Genomic DNA, 16,224 nt, shown 5'->3' with positions numbered 1-16,224 from the left:
AGCTCTCATCTTCCTCAGAATATACAAGCATCACAACTACATCAAGATAGTGCCTCACTGTTATTATGGTTTGTTGCACAATCAGCCAGATGTTTAGACTGGATTTGGTATTTTTATCCACTTATCAAATCCTTCCCAAGAGCTTTAAAGTACACTTTATGATATTCTACGTCAGGGGTGTCAAACTGCGGGCCCATGGGCCGGTTGCATCATGTGGAGGCGGTGCTCACCCCAGCTCCAGCAATGTGAAAAAAGTCACGCTACATCACGACACGTCACGTGACGCGGCGAGTTTGACACCCGTGCTCTCCGTGTTCTTCCCCAAATTTTCACTCCTACCGCAATTGAAATATGTTTGAGTAATTTTCTTAATTTCCCCTATATTTGGATTAGAACTTTTAATGATATATATATGAGCTTGCATAAGACGATATCTGTCTGAAGTAACACTATTAAAGCCTTAGAAATGGTGTTTTATTGTCTTTTTTATAGTGAGTGAAAACAAAAAGGGTAGTAGAATTTCTTGTATTATTTATGTCCTTTCATCCCAAGTCTTCCACCTTTTTTTTTTTACAAAAATGGTTCCAACATGATATTTGAGGAAAGCTCTGTCTAATTTCTTCACTTACGATTGGAGTATTTGTTCAGTGAAACTGAACAGATCTAAAACTTATCAACATCTCCTCCTTTTAGATCTTGAGAATATAAAATTAACGAGTTGTGCAATTGAAAGAATCTGCACAGATAACAGACTCCAAATCTCAGACTTTCCTTTTAGATAAGCTGTTGGCAGCAGCAAACTCAAAGTGCAGACTTTACTTGCATACAAGCAATTACAAATAGCTCAATTACCGAGGGATATGCCCAAATTTCTCTTGTAATTACTCCTCGTTAAGAACCATCCATGTTGGTAAACTGTTCCAGAATTGTACAGATCATACCGCCAGGAAGTTGTTCCTTATTTTTAAGCAAAATCTAAGTAACTTAGTAAGTAACTAAGTAAACTATACGCATTATTTCTGGTCCTACTTTCTGTGCCAGTGGAAAATAATTTCTGACTAACTGATACCCTGTTTTTCTTCAGTCTTCTTTTCTGGAGACTGAACATCCCCAGTGCCTTCAGTCTATCTGACAGGGCATTTCTGCAATGTTTTTATCACTTTTGTTGCCATCCTCTGAAACTGCTCTAACTGTCCGTTTGTAAACTGTGCCCAGAATCACAAACGGTACTCCAGGGAGCACCAGTGCAGAATAGAGGGGAATAAGAACTTTACATGTGTTTTAAAGTGCTTCTAACACCAGTCCAAAATTGCATTAGCTCTTCTGACAACTGGCTCATAGTACTGGCTCATCTTTGGCTTTCTGTCAGTGACCGCACCTAGTTCCTTCTCCAAGATATTGCTTCCAAGCCATGACATCTTATATCTGTAGCTTAGATTTTTCTTTTCTAAATGTAATGTCGTACATTGCTCCCTGTTGAAGGACACTTTGCTTATCTCAGCCCAGTCTTCTCACTTGCCCAGATGAGACTGATTCTTGTTCTATCTTCCCGGGTCTTGGCCAAATCTCCCAGTTTTTGTCATCGGCACATTTAAGAAAAAGAAAACAAGTTGAGTACAAGTTAGGAAAGTACGCGCAGCATGGCTTCTGGAATTTTGGAAGCACGGGAAGAATTGCAGCATGAGACTTCTTGAAATCTTGCCATCTTCTTAATAGCATCTCCATCCTGTTACTGGGAGGGAAGGGGGACTTAAGAATGGAGCCGTCAGTAGCTTTCCAAGCCTCTGCCTATCTGCTTCTCCCATAGGAATGCATTGGGGGAATTTTTTTTCTCCCAGATTTTTTTCTCTTCAGTCCCCAGCTGGACCCATCCCATTTCAAACATAGTCTTTCTTTTGCTCGCTTCTTGTTCCATACCAAATTTGGTCCCATTCTGTTTATGTTTTTGGAGAATTATCCTGCTGATGGGTAGAGGGATTAGACATACATCCACCAGAAAATAACTCTTGTTTTTTCCCCCTAACATTCTGTTGGGTTGAAAATAGAAAGGTAAGAGAAGCAATTGATTTGTCCTGGCTTGTGGGTTGGGTAGGAATTAGGTTGGGAAGTAAAGAGTCTTATAATACTGCAGGAGACACTATTAAATTGAAAATGGTTGTTTCCCTGATTTGGAGAAAATAACCTTAGATAAAATCTGAAGCTGAGTACTGTAAGTAGGCTAGTGGAATTTACTCATCTCCAGCAGAATCAAAATCAGAATCAGAATAGAGCTGGAAGGGACCGTGGAGGTCTTCTAGTCCAACCCCCTTCTCAAGTAGGAGACCCTATACCATTTCAGACGAGTGGCTGTCCAGTCTCTTCTCAAAAATCTCCAGTGATGAAGCACCCAGAACGTTGGAAGGCAAGCTGTTCCACTGGTTAATTGTCCTCACTGTTAGGAAGTTTCTCCTTAATTCCAAGTTGCTTCTCTCCTTGATTAGTTTCCATCCATTGTTTCTTGTCCTGCCCTCTGGTGCTTTGCAGAATAATTTGACCCCCTCCTCTTTGTGGCAATCTCTGTCTGGAGTGTAGATCTGGCCTCAGATACAGTTTATATCTACTGCTTCACCTTGCCTTAAATTAGATTCCCTCTTACCTTTCCAAAATCAGAGTGAATCTCCTCCAGATTTTACAAGGTGAAAATCTTTTGCCTGACTTAGAAAACACATCCCTAATGTGGGATATTTACTTTTGGTGTAGGGCATGGTGTCAAACACACAGTTAGACATGCACTTTGTAAAGTGTGATTTATGGTTTTAGTGGACTAGGTGGCCATTGGCAACTGATAGTTTAACCAACTATTGCTTACCATTGTGTGAAAACTGTCTTTGGGTTTGCTCTCAGGAATGAATTTTTGCCAGCAACATTCCATAGCAGATAGGCTAGCAAAAACAGTTATCTTCTGATAGCCCCAATAGCTTGGGGTTGTTATTTAGGAGAGTGTCTTCTCCTATTGTCTCTGCCCATGCTATGAGATCAGACAGGGAAAGGGTTGCCCAGTTCCATTGACTAAATGGTGCCGTGTAGAATCCCAGAGAAGTATCTTCTCTGTCACCACTCCGGGCACTCTGGAATACCATTCCACCTAAGGTATGTTTGGCCCCAACCCGGATGTCCTCAAAAGCTATCAAAGCTTGGACTTTGAAACCGACCAGGTTAGGACAATTTATGATATTTCCTCAATGTATTGGTATTTCTTACATGCACGCCAACTTAAGTCTTTCTGATTTGGTCACTATATAAACCTAACAAATCATTATAAAACTATTATATACATTGTTAATTGTTGCATTGGCTTTGGTGGACTCTGAGCTGCACAGTAAACAAAAGGCAGCTTACCAACAGGGCTTTCGCTTTGGGTGTTGCATGCTATTTTCAGCTCTACGTCTTCCTCATTGCAGACTTTCTGTGCCAAGAAGACTGTACACAAATTAAACCAGAAAGTCAGGCCAGGATCAGAGCTAAAATCCTACCTAGACCAAAGTTGACAAGGTCAGGGTAAACAAGGCAGAAAAGCAGCAATGCAGCCTGATGATTTGCTTAATAAGTTGCTCAGATGAGAACCGAGAGCCGAGGAAGCTCGGGAAGGCTTCTGTGCTGCAGCTTCTGTGGCTTTTCTTCCCAGTTAGACACCAGTGTTTTTCCGGTGATGTGATGACCAAAGCAAAAGAGAAGCTGGTAAACAAGCAACAGAGAAACAAGTCTTGCTTGCTTCCTTATTTTCCCTGATGCAATCAAAAGCACGTGGGAAATCTCTGAATTTTTACAGCCCAGCAATTCGAACTGAGCGAGCAATATTTTATTGGAGCCTCGGTGCAAATCCCGACTTCTGGAGTCTGGCAGAATCAACCCTTGTTTGTCTTCCCTCTATCAAGATTCAAGGCAGATGGCTTCGCACAAGTCAAAGGGCATTAGGCAGCTGTTCTGGTTTCCCTCCCTAATTCACTGTGGTTGTAATGAACAATATGAGAGAAGAGATAGGAAAACACTGCAGGACTACGAATCTGATAAATCTAGGGCAGTTCCGTAATAAGAATTTCATTAGACTGAATTTTAATCATTTCTGGAGTTCCTTGCTTCATATACAAACAGTTGAACATGGTCTTCAGTCTCATTTACTTGCTAGAAATTTAACTAAATACCTCCATTCTCCAAGCTCTGCATGGCTAGTGAGACCTATTGGAGTGACTTTGCTATGGGACAACTTTGAAGACTCTTTTCCTCAGGAGATGCCAGACAAGGGTGGGTAATGGAGGCATTGGAATAAGAATCATTGTAGCTGTATCCCATTTTGTTGCTGCAGATTTATTAAACATTCAGATTAAAACTTGGCAGCATTACTTCTATTTGTACAATTATGTCATGTTCCCTAAGCTAAAAAGAAAAAAGCAAAAATACAGAAAGAACTGTGTTTTTCCTATGAGCAGTTGAAGAGGAACGATTGAACTTCAGGAGATCTATCATGGATTTTTAGAGCTGCAGTTTCAGATTGAATGCTTTTTAGTGGGAGCTGAACTAAGATTTAGTTCCACACAGTGGAAACAAAATGGACAGGTTTTATTTTAAGGCACTTGCAATCTTATTTGGATCTAGTTTAGGATTGGAACCAGCTTGCTGGTTGCTGACATTATTGGAAACTGGTAATGCCACTAACATTTTCTCCATGTCAGGTGTAAAAAAAAAAAGTGATGTTAACTGAATACAGGTAGTCCTCAACATACGTCCACAATTCTGCCCGAAATTTCTGTTGCGAAATGAATTTGCCCTGTTTTACGAACTTTCTTGCCACAGTTGTTAAGTGAATCACTGCAGTTGTTAAGTTAGTAAAACGGTTGTTAAGTGAATCTGGCTTCCCCACTGACCTAGCTTGTCAGAAGGTCACAAAAGGATATCACATGATCCCAGGACACAGGGACTGTAATAAATATGAGTCAGTTGCCGAGCGTCCGAATTTTGATCATGTGGGGAGGCTGCAACAGTCATAAGTGTGAAAAGCGGTCATAAGTCACTTTTTTCAGAGCTGTTGTAACTTTGAACGCTCATTAAATGAACTGTTGTAAGCCATGGACTACCTGTATGCTGCGCATACATATAATACTTAACATATTTAAAAAGTCACATCATTTTAAAGGAGACTCAAAACACGTTGGGATTTAATGGATCATGAGATACATTGTGAAGATGAGTTGAACCAGAAGAGATTAAGACAAAAATAAGAGGATGCAACAAGCCTAATTTGCACATAAAACTGAGAGTATTAGGTAACTTAGAGTTCACTGAGTACTTCTGCCTGATGTCTCTGGTTCCCTACAAGTAGTAAGAAACAGAGCTTTTCCTTGTGTACATTTCCTCACTGGCTGGGTAAACCCTTTTTTCTTGTGTGTCCTGACTTTCAAATTTCCAGCCTAGGAATGTAATAGTTTATTAATTGATTAGTCTTACAACCAGATAAATAAATAAATAAAATACATGATCTGATTCCAGGATAAAATAGATAAAAGAAAATACACTGATAAAATGCATATATGGTAATGCAAAGAGTCAGCAATCAGATAAATGCATCAGCCTTACAAGGTACCCCAATTTATTCCATGTATCGAGTTCTTAGCATAATTCCCACAGCATTGTCTTATGCCTAAGGATGTCTAATCTTGTAATAGGACTGTATTACTATTATCCTTCTCACCTGTCTAATTACCTACTCCTATTGGTATCTTATGACTATCACTTTGTTGGTTGTATCTTATGATTTATCATTGTATATGATTTATCACTTTGTTGCTTGTATGTATACTGAGAGCTTATGTACCGGAGACACATTCCTTGTGAGTCCAATCACACTTGGCCAATAAAAAGTACTCTCTTGTCTTCTACTTCCTATCCTATCCTATCCTATCCTATCCTATCCTATCCTATCCCAGAAGAAAATAAGACAATATTATATTAGTAGCATAATAGTACTTCCCCCTTCTTTTAACACCATCCAAGAACATTCTCAACATTTTTGCCATTTACTGCCTTGAGTACAGTTCTGAAACTTTGTATGACTCAACTCCCTAAAAGGATGAAACTAAGGATTTCACTGGGGATAAGGCTGGGTGTGAGATAAAGCTACCATTTACTTTGAATGATTAAAGTTTAGTTTGGCTACCATCAGGGGTCTCAAATATTGTGAGACTGTAATTTCTTGCATAGGCAAAATGGGAAACGAAGCCCAGGGTACTGTTTCTGCTTTGTCTGTGCAAACACGATCAGGCTTTCTAATTATTTATTAATTGTGACTTTCCCTCAGTTGTTGCATCCAGATCCATAGTTTTAGAACCTCTGACTTACAGGCTGGCTGCCAGAAAATAAGAACTGCTAGAGACAGGGTGTAAATCAGTAGTATAGTTTTCTGCCAACTCACGATGGGTGGAGAAAGAGCATTTCCCTTCTCTAAAATGCCCCAAAGATAAAAACAAATTGGCTGCAGTTCAGTTCTTGACATTCAGTGATTCAGTTCCGCAAGCTAAGCCATAATCTAAATTTTCTTAGCATTTATGTAGTTGAACACAGCTGTTTGGTTTGAAAACTAGTAGCGTGGTACATATAACCCTAACCATAAATCTAATAAGATAAACAGATTGGACAGGAGATATTGAATGACTCAAACAGAAGACTCTGGGCCATGCACAAGAAGACAAAAAACAAAAACAGATTTACGCCCAATCTTATTAAAGCCTAGCAGTTCCCCCCCCCCATTAAAACTCAGTGGTCCCAGTGACATCAGAAGGTTGCCCACAATTACACAATGAGCCAAAGGTTTACTGAAGAAAAAATTATTTTCAGAGTCATTCAGAACACGGTTGAAACTACGGATGCCTCTGGGGCAGCATTGGTGGGAACTATTACAAAAAAAACCCTGACTTCAAACCCAGACTCCTTTCACTTCACACGGGATGAAACGTTTAGCAGAGCCTCTCTTGAGGTCCAGAACTAGACTGGCAGAATCAGGCTTAACAAGATTCTATATAAGATGGCTTAATGATAGGATTCAGGGTAAAGTATAGAATCTTAGAAACTGGGATAAAACAACTTTAGTTCCTCATTTATTATTTAGTTCAGTGTTTCTCAACCTTGACAATTTTAAGGCATGTGGACTTCAACTCCCAGAATTCCACAGCCAGCAATGCTGGCTGTGGAATTCTGGGAGTTGAAGTCCACATGCCTTAAAATTGTCAAGGTTGAGAAACACTGATTTAGTTCATAAGAATCTCCTCAAACCACATTGATCTCTTTTTCCCAGCTTTTGCCTGCCTGCATTGAGTAGAATTTAATGAGATAAGCTGTTTACAAACCCTTATTTTATGTCTTGCTGGTTTATGCAATCATCCCTCCTGCTCTTTTTCCAGCCTTCCCCCAATCCACCACATTCTCCTACTACAGCATATGGAAGTTTGGGGGCAGGACAAAAGTTGTCAACCACACCTGGATTGAGTGGTGTTTTTTTTTTTTTCAATGGAAGAGTCACGACTATCTTCTTCAAAGCAGGTGGCAAGCAGCGAAGAGAGACACGATTCTAACAGTGAGAAGGCACAATACATTTTTTACAGGGAATACATTTTAGAGCAGCGGTTCTCAACCTATGGGTCGCGACCTCATTTGGGGTCGATTGACCATTTCATGGGGGTCACCAAGCAAGGCTGTCCGCCATTTTTTTCCCCTTTTCCGGCGGGTGCCTTACCTCTCTTGGGCTGGGCCAGCTGGTGGTCGGCCTGCTCAGTCTCTGCCCCTTGCCAGCTACGCCTCGGCCGGCGCAGGGGGCGGAACCACGCATGCGCGGCGCTCCCAGGCAGGGAAAGTCCTCGACTTACGACCGGTTGGGTAGTCCTCGACTTACGACCGGTTTAGTCCTCGACTTACGACCGGTTTAGTCCTCGACTTACGACCGGTTTAGTCCTCAACTTACGACCGGTTTAGTCCTCGACTTACGACCGGTTGGGGGTCGCGGGATTAAAAAGGTTGAGAACCACTCTTTTAGAGGGAATTCTTACCTACTCCTTATGGGTTTTACTGTAAATTGGAAACTCTTTTGTGGAGCTCAGATAATTGGAAATCACTTTGTTGAGCTTAGATAATTGTTGTTTGGATTGCTGGCGAGTCTTCTGACTTGGTTTTAACTGCTGCGGGCCACTTAGAGTCATTATTATGAGATAGGCAGCTATATAAATAATTTAGATAAAGAAACAGTCGTGGCAACCTCTTGGCATCATAGCTACCGCTGAACCTGAAAGTCAGGAGGAGAGAAGAAAGCAGCAGCAATACAGTAACACCGACACTGCAGGACGAAGGGAATGTAAGAGAAAAAAAAATGTTAAAAAGTGGAGGACCTACGAGAATTTTTCCTTCCCCCAAAGAAAGAGAGCCCTAAATGATAACGATTCTGAGGTTCTCTCCATTTCTTGATAAAAGAATATTGAGAATTTTTGTGATAGAAATAAGAATGTTGAATGTAAAGGTTTGAAGAGCCGGTCTACCAAATATATTTGAGGATTAATTTCATCCAACCTTGCCCTTTCCTGTGTTGAAGGAGCAGGACGGTAGGGATTCTTTCTTTGGCCTTTGATAACAGGTGGTTTCTATAAACTTCAAAAAAGAAGCCCACACCTTTACAGACTTGGAGAAAGCTGCAAACAAACTTATGATCCTGGCCAAGAATAAAAGAGATGAAAAACCAACAAATGGCAATAGCAATCGTAAGCTTACTGATTGCAGAATGGAAATTGTTAGTTTTCACATTCTAAACTAGAGAAGAGCTCTTCGGTCGAGAAGACAGTCTTACTCAAAAGAAATCCAAGCATTACAGACCAGGAAAGTGCTCTTAAGCAGGTAATTGTAAACTTTGGTCCGGAGTTGGGACTCAATATACCTTCTGTTAGAAATAATTTGCTTAAGATGGATTTTTAAATTAATATTTTTTTAAAAAAAATCAATACTTTTTCTTTGCCCACGGCAATTAGTTGATAATGTGAAATATATATTTTAAAATACCAGTTTCTTGGGTGGGTTATACTCTATTCCCCCCCTTTTTCTTTGTTATATTTTTCCTATTGAGTGTGTGTGTGTGTGTGTGTGTGTGTGTGTGAGAGAGAGAGAGAGAGAGAGAGAGAGAGAGAGAACCGGAGGAGGAATTTATGTTTGTAGAGACAAATGTTGGCAAAGGGGCAGTAGGGATTTTTTTTTATCCTGCCTTTATTATTTTTATAAATTACTTGTCAGATTAAAAAATAAATGGAGAAGAGATGTGGGTTTGGTTTATGGCAAAGAGATGACTTCACATGTTTTGAAAGATTCTTTGCAAAAAAAAAGAAGTTCATATCTTTTGGAGATATGGTAAGAGCTGGACTTTTTCTGGGATAGAGGTATTGAGAATGTAAACTGACAACTGAAACTTAGGACTGACTATGGGAAATGTTAAGTGGGTTTTCAATTAAATCATGAAAACTGTGGGAAGAAAAAAAGATCCAGATTAAACCCATGAGGGGTATAAAGTGGGACAGTGATTATTAATTGTCGGAGGCAATAATCTGTTATTTATTTGTTTGTTAAATTTGTCACCTGACTCTCAGTGATTCTGTGCAGCTCACAAGTAAACCCATTTTTAAACATACAATAAGAAGTAAAACTAAAAGAACAAGAGAGGGCAAAGATGAGACAAACCAGACTGGAACAAAAAAGAAAAAAACTCAGGCAGTCTAAGACAGCCTTCACTCACCCTCACCAAAGGCCTGAAAGAAGATTCAGATCTTATATAGTAATAGGGTTTCACTTCTGCTCTTACTGTAAATATTAGCTTCATTCTGTTAGGGATGAAGAAACTAGGGAGTTTCAGCCAAACTGTAGCCTATTGACTACATGCTCCGTATCAAACTTAGCTAGATTGTTCTACTGTTTTCTTTCTCTCCTGAATGAGACCTGTTAACTTCTGACTATTAAGGCAGGGGTCACCAACCTGTGGTCTGCGGCCCACTATCGGGCCGTGGCCTGCTGGCCAGTGGGCCATGAAACAGGCTGACCAAGACGAAAACAAGATGCCGCACTGCGAAAACGGGGTGGTGCTAGCGCATGCATGGGAAAAATGGGGTGGTGCTAGTGAGTGTCATTCGGGCGCTAGCACCGCCCCATTTGCTTCGCACGTGCTCACGGCCCCATTTGTGTGCACGCACGCACGCATGCATAAAATGCTTCCCCCTCCCTTTCCCTCCAGTCCACCAGCCGAGCAAGGTTGGAGACCTCTGTCTTAAGGTTTCTGAAAAGGTTTGAACACACACCATAAAACAAGATATATCCATGATAAAATTAGCACTGGTGTAAGAAAAGTCAATGAGATATAATGGCAGGGAATTAAATTCATGAATTCCAACCCAATTGGATGGCATTAGATAGAGACTTCATATGAACAATCATAGATAAACTGTTCTGAACCCACTACTCCGCTGATTCATAGAGCATGCTTTAAATTATAGGAATTATAGTTTAATACATCTAGAGAGGCAGGAAAAATTGTATTTCATTTTTTTGCATTGGGACTAGTTTTGGACTAGAATTAGTGGAAAAGGCCCCTAAAGCAGGAAATGAAACATTAGTCAATACTGCATGTTGTAACATCTTCTGTGCGATGGATTGCAATAATGAACGTTGGTTTTTACCATTTTAGATGACCAATACCAACACGTCCCTGTGGAGCTATGTCTCCACCATGTCTCCGGAGCGGTTCAACGGCTTATATGAAGAATTTCCTCATACTCTACGTTGTCTCCTAGGGGAGTGGCTGGAAACTGAACCATGGTAAGTCAACTAAAAAGGTAATGAATGGTAGACTTAATCATCTTTGACAATGTCTCATTTTTATCCCATGTTCCTAATGCACAGGTGGGTATAGCTTTTTCTCTTTCCATCTGATTATTTTATTGACAGATCATACATTTGGAATAGTTTCTCCATCAATATATTGTACTATAATTATCATTTCTAGATCATCAATACATTTCAGGCTTTGACTGAGAAATCATCTTGGCCAGTCTCTTTTAGAAATCCATGAGTAATATAATAAGATGGGAAATATGTCTTTTTCTTCTTCAGTTCCTTCCAAGAAGGTTAGCAATGCTAAGTGAGGTTTAAGAGTGTTACTCTTTTCTTGGTCATGGCTTGTGTGATAGATTAGGTTGGGAAGAGTCACATTGTGAATGGAGTCTTTCTGTTAACAAAATGTTGCAAACTAAGTTTTCACTCAAATCTAAACTTCAAGTGTCTTTTATTACCTCTCTTTTTTTCTAACTTGAGTTATAACCAGTGGTGGGATTCAGCCAGTTCGCACCAGTTCAGCAGAACCAGTAGCTAATTTTGTTGCCAGGCCCAGATTGGACTTCCGGAAGCGGCATCCACACAGAGAAACGGTTGTTCACATATTTGAATCCCGCCACTGGTTATAACATTTACTTGAGTCTCATTATTTCTTATGTCTCATTTTTCATTTTATCTAGAGTTTATATCTTAGCTTTGATCTAGTCTCTATCTTGTATTTTTCTATAATGTCTGAGATGCAGAGCATGTCTCAGCCTGGATGTGCTCAAGAGCATGTGCACTTGGATTTTCAATTAGGGCTGGGCTTGGGTTTGAAGTATTGCCATCATTACCCTGGGTTTTTTTTGACAGCAGTCCAACCTTCAATGTATCATTGTCAGTATTCGCAGCTGTGGTCCTCCTTCCTGGATACCAGTGCACTGGTCTCACCTCAGTTGGGTTTGTTTGGCTCCTTCTCAGCCTCCTTGCTGGTGCTACTCTCTTCTGTCCGTTGTAATTCAAATTGTACTTGTTGCTTGTTGCTCTTTCCATTTGCTCCTCTAGTTTCTATGTTGTTACTCTGTCCACCTATGCTCTGGATGGTTAGCGATGCCACTGCTTTCTACTGCTGCTTATCACCATCATTAAATTTCTTCTCTCTGCTGGCACTGCTCTGCCCAACATTTTCAGGACTTTCAGTTTCTTTCCTTCATCATATTCTTTAGTTCTGCTTCTTTCTTCCAGACATCTTCTTACTACCTTCCATTGTTTCAATGGCCCTCTTTTTCAAGGACCAGCTTCTTTATTCTGACAGAGTTGGAGTCCTTATAGATAAAGGTAGAACAGGGGTAGGCAACCTTGGCTCTTTTATGACTCGTGGACTTCAACTCCCAGAATTCCTGAGCCAGTCCACGAGTCATAAAAGAGCCAAGGTTGCCTACCCCTGAGGTAGAAGGAATAGGACAAGGACCTTTTGCTTGCTATGCACCCATCTTTTTCCAGTTTGAACCAGTTGAGTTTAAGAACTTTGACGAGGGAGATGGCGTAATAGCCTGGATCTCTACACTTCTTTATTTTTACCTTTTTGTCCCATTTCTCTGCCTGCTTCCCAATGTTCTCCCCAGGGAATTCATCAACAGATCAGACTCTTTCTGTACTCTTCTGGCTGGAAGGCTGCTGTCTGCCATGGTGGAGAAGATACGAGATCTTGCCAACAAAAACTGCAATTCTGCTGCTCAGATTCTTCAGTTTGTTGCTAACATTGAGGTATGGAAGGCTGCAATGTGAATGTGGTATGTCGCTGAAAGGATCCTCTTCAGTCCTACCACAATGTCCATATTTGTGTGTGTGTCATACATTGTAATGCTGAGTCCTGTGGTTTAAACTTCCACCTTCTTTTCTAGACAGCAGAAGAAACAAGAGTTCCTTCTTCTGTTCTCTTCTTTTTAAAATGGTAGAAAAGAGGCACTGGGCTTTAGCTTAACTAAACTAAACATTTCAGGCAGCATTCCCTAGATTAAGAAAAGGGACGCTCTTATCTGGGATGAGGGAAATGGTTACAAAGATTGCTGTAGCGTAGCTGAGTTGTTTTATCACACACACACAAAAATAGGCCTTAAGATGTGGTGTCCTGATTATTTTATTTACCAGGAAAAGGTGGGAATAGGCATGTTTTAATCTGCAGCCGTGGCAGGGAACCACAGCCAAGCATAACATGCAGGCTGCATCTTGAGAATTGAACATCAGAGGTCTCAATCAACCAGTGCTCAGAGATTGGTCTGTAATTGGGTGCATCAGGCTATGCTTTCAGTTTTGCATCCAAACACAAATCTCCTCCCCCACCCCCCAAAACTCAGAAAAAAAGAAAGTAAATTGCAAGCTTCCTGTTGGTTTGCCATAGAGACATATCTCAGATTGATGGTTCTGAATTAACATCTTTTTATGCAGCCATGCCAGTTGCCATGACTCCACAGATATTTTGATTCATTCCTGCTTCTGCAGTGGTATTTGCTTTTGTAGACAGGAGTTTCCTGTTTGTACAGAATCTTGAAATTGCACCAGAAGGAAGCCAGGACCGCATGCAAAAATTACCCAATGATGCTGATTGATTTCTCGGAGACTCCTTGAGTTTCAAGAATGGAATCTAACTTACTTCTAGTAATGTTCAGTGACTAGCTTGGCTCAGTCTTCCTTCAACAATCTTTTTGTTTTAAGAAAGCGTTTTAAGAAAGGGAACCCCCCCTAGGTCCTAATGCCCAGGTAAATTACAGAGCCTCAAGGCCTCCATTAAAGTTGCAATGCAAGAAACATGGATATGTAAACATGGTATGTATATGAGATTGTGTCCTGAAAAGACACAGTGGGTTGTACCAAAATGCCTGGAGGGTTCCAGTTCTGAATGTTTCATAACAACTCAAAATGTGGAACCTTACTCAGGAGTAACAATCCATGATACATCTGTTCTTTTTTAAAACAAACATCAAATTTACATTGATCTAAAGATCGTCCTGTCTGCACAATCTGTTTGTGATCTAGATTCACTTGGGGAGGTATAGATAGGTGCTTCACTTCCCAGAATCTGAAAGAGAGAAATTTTTAACTATATGTTTTAACTTGTTCTTAACTCTTTTTAATTTAGGCTTTTACGTAGGTGTTTATATTGTTTTATTGTTGTAAACTGCCCAGAGTCACTTAGGCAAAATGGGTGATGTAGAAATTTATTAAAAATAATAATAAATATAATTAGCTCGTACAGCAATTCTAGGTGAACTTGTTATGGGAAGAATAGTGGATTGTCCCAGAAGTAGACAGAAGGATGACAAGTATTAACAGTTGGCATCTTCCTAATAATTATAGAGCAGATATCGGAAAGATCCACTGCAACTGGCAAATGTTATAAAAAGGATCTTGGAAGCAGAACAAACAGCAGTTCAGCAGCAGGTAAGAGATTTTCCACATCTGTTTCCTGAGACCTAAACAGTTGCTCGGACTCTTAAATCCCATCTGTTAGATAATGGTTAAAAATAGAGGCAGTGCAGCTATTATCTATTGCTAAGGAGCCCCACAACTTCCAGTGATTGCAAGACCCATCCTAGACCTTGGCATCCCCAGGTTGCCTATGCCTTCCATGATATGAGCTCCATCAAATATTACTTCTCTCTTTATTGTATTTGTAAAATCAGCACAAGAAATGCAAAGTATACGAAAAAGGTGCTGCTTCGGTTCTTCCAGTCTCTTTTGACGGCTGACCTAGGACATTCCATTGTGTCTAGGGCAGGGGTAGGCAACCTTGGCTCTTTTATGACTCGTGGACTTCAACTCCCAGAATTCCTGAGCCAGCCACGCTGAGGGGAAAGGGAGAGGTTTCCAAGCTGAGCCATGCTGGCTCAGGAATTCTGGGAGTTGAAGTCCACGAGTCATAAAAGAGCCAAGGTTGCCTACCCCTGGTCTAGGGTCTCTGGCCTGATGTGTCCTTCCAACCTTTATTACCAGAAAGAGTTCTGTCCTAAAAGGAACGTAGCAGGGAGAATCATGTCTCATTTCTCCATCTTGCAGCATCAACACGTTCCCCTTGTAATCGAACGTCAGCGAGAAGAACTGATGTTTCGATTCAGCCTAGAGAAGCTGCACTACAGACTTCAGGAGATTCAAACTCTCCGGGAAAGCTTCCAGCAGATGAAGGGCAACGCCAGAGGTGAGGACAAACACAAAGAGCATTTGAGAAGTCTGGGCACTGAAAATGAAGTGAAAATACCGTACAAAAAGAATCGTCCCTTCCAGTCTTGCTTGCTTGGTGCATATACAACAAGGAATTTTGGCAGCAGAATGACCCATATTCGATGGACACCCTAGATATGAACCACTTTAGTGGATCAAACTCTTGTAGTATTTCACTGTGAGTACAGTACAGATACCGAAAAGTCTTAGATACAGTCTTATAATTATTACATAGTCATACAAGACAGGGGGCAAACTATCCTCATTATTAATAAGCAATTTGAGTTTTCAGACTCAATCTAGTCAAGAAAATGTCAATGTAAGCTGCATGATTGTTTCAAAGCTGCTTTTTCAAAAGGCAGCTGGACTTTGTTTTTTCCTTGAAGATATTTCAACCAATGAAGCTTCTTGGATGATAAGTGGAATGTCTTCAAGGAAAAACAAAGAAAAATCCGGTTGCCTTTTGAAAAAGCCCCTTTGAGACAACCATGACCTGGATGATTGAGAATCTCCATAGACAGTAATAAGTTGCATACATTTATACTTGTGCAGCAGATACTGTACTTAAGCAATCAGACTTGCTTAAGACCTGTAGCCATGTAAATCTTTTAAATAAATAAACTTTCCCCCTTAAGAGAAATATTTTTAAATTTGAAAGGTATTCTTTCTCACATATGTAAGTATGCCCATACCCTTTTTTAAAATAGCAGATTAACTATACAAATGACATTTTAGAAGCAAATATGGGGATATCAGTGCAGGTGGGTAGGAGAGATGTGCGGCTGCAGAATTTTTTTGAATGGATTTTTATACGGATTTTATCATTTTTTTTACTTGAAAACTATCCAGAGTCACTTTGATAGTGAGATGGGTGGTATATACGTTTTGTTAAAAAATGAATAAATTTCCATATCCTCTACCTCTTCAATCTGTGAGTGGAAGGAAACATATAACTGAGAAAATTCATACATGACAGATCTATGTCCCAGCTTCAAAGAGACACTACAGGTATCTACCGAGTGGTTACTAGTGATGGTGACATCCCTCCTGCATGGGGAAGGCAGGTTGATGGGAATTTGTCTCTAGGATCTCTCCCTGCAACATCACCTGACATTATAACATCTGATTTGTTATTTGTTGTGCCTG

The 16,224-nt window shown here is 40.3% G+C and overlaps 1 protein-coding gene across 1 annotated transcript in view; it reads left to right on the top strand.

The window, feature by feature from the left end:
• Nucleotides 1–8,887: 8,887 nt before the first annotated feature.
• STAT6 (signal transducer and activator of transcription 6) overlaps nucleotides 8,888–16,224 on the top strand; it is a 45,247-nt gene continuing 37,910 nt past the window's right edge. Inside the window, exons 1-5 of the mRNA XM_015819950.1 lie at nucleotides 8,888–8,907; nucleotides 10,736–10,866; nucleotides 12,486–12,627; nucleotides 14,218–14,301; nucleotides 14,917–15,055. Coding sequence (XP_015675436.1) covers nucleotides 10,736–10,866; nucleotides 12,486–12,627; nucleotides 14,218–14,301; nucleotides 14,917–15,055 — 496 coding nt within the window. The 5' untranslated portion in view covers nucleotides 8,888–8,907. The remainder of the gene's footprint in view (nucleotides 8,908–10,735; nucleotides 10,867–12,485; nucleotides 12,628–14,217; nucleotides 14,302–14,916; nucleotides 15,056–16,224) is intronic.

This window comes from Protobothrops mucrosquamatus, unplaced genomic scaffold, assembly GCF_001527695.2.
Source record: "Protobothrops mucrosquamatus isolate PMUCROS unplaced genomic scaffold, P.Mucros_1.0 scaffold1025, whole genome shotgun sequence".
Classification (NCBI taxonomy): Eukaryota; Metazoa; Chordata; class Lepidosauria; order Squamata; family Viperidae; genus Protobothrops; species Protobothrops mucrosquamatus.
The sequence above is the reverse complement of the archived record's forward strand: the minus strand, read 5'-3'. Positions and strand labels throughout refer to the sequence as shown.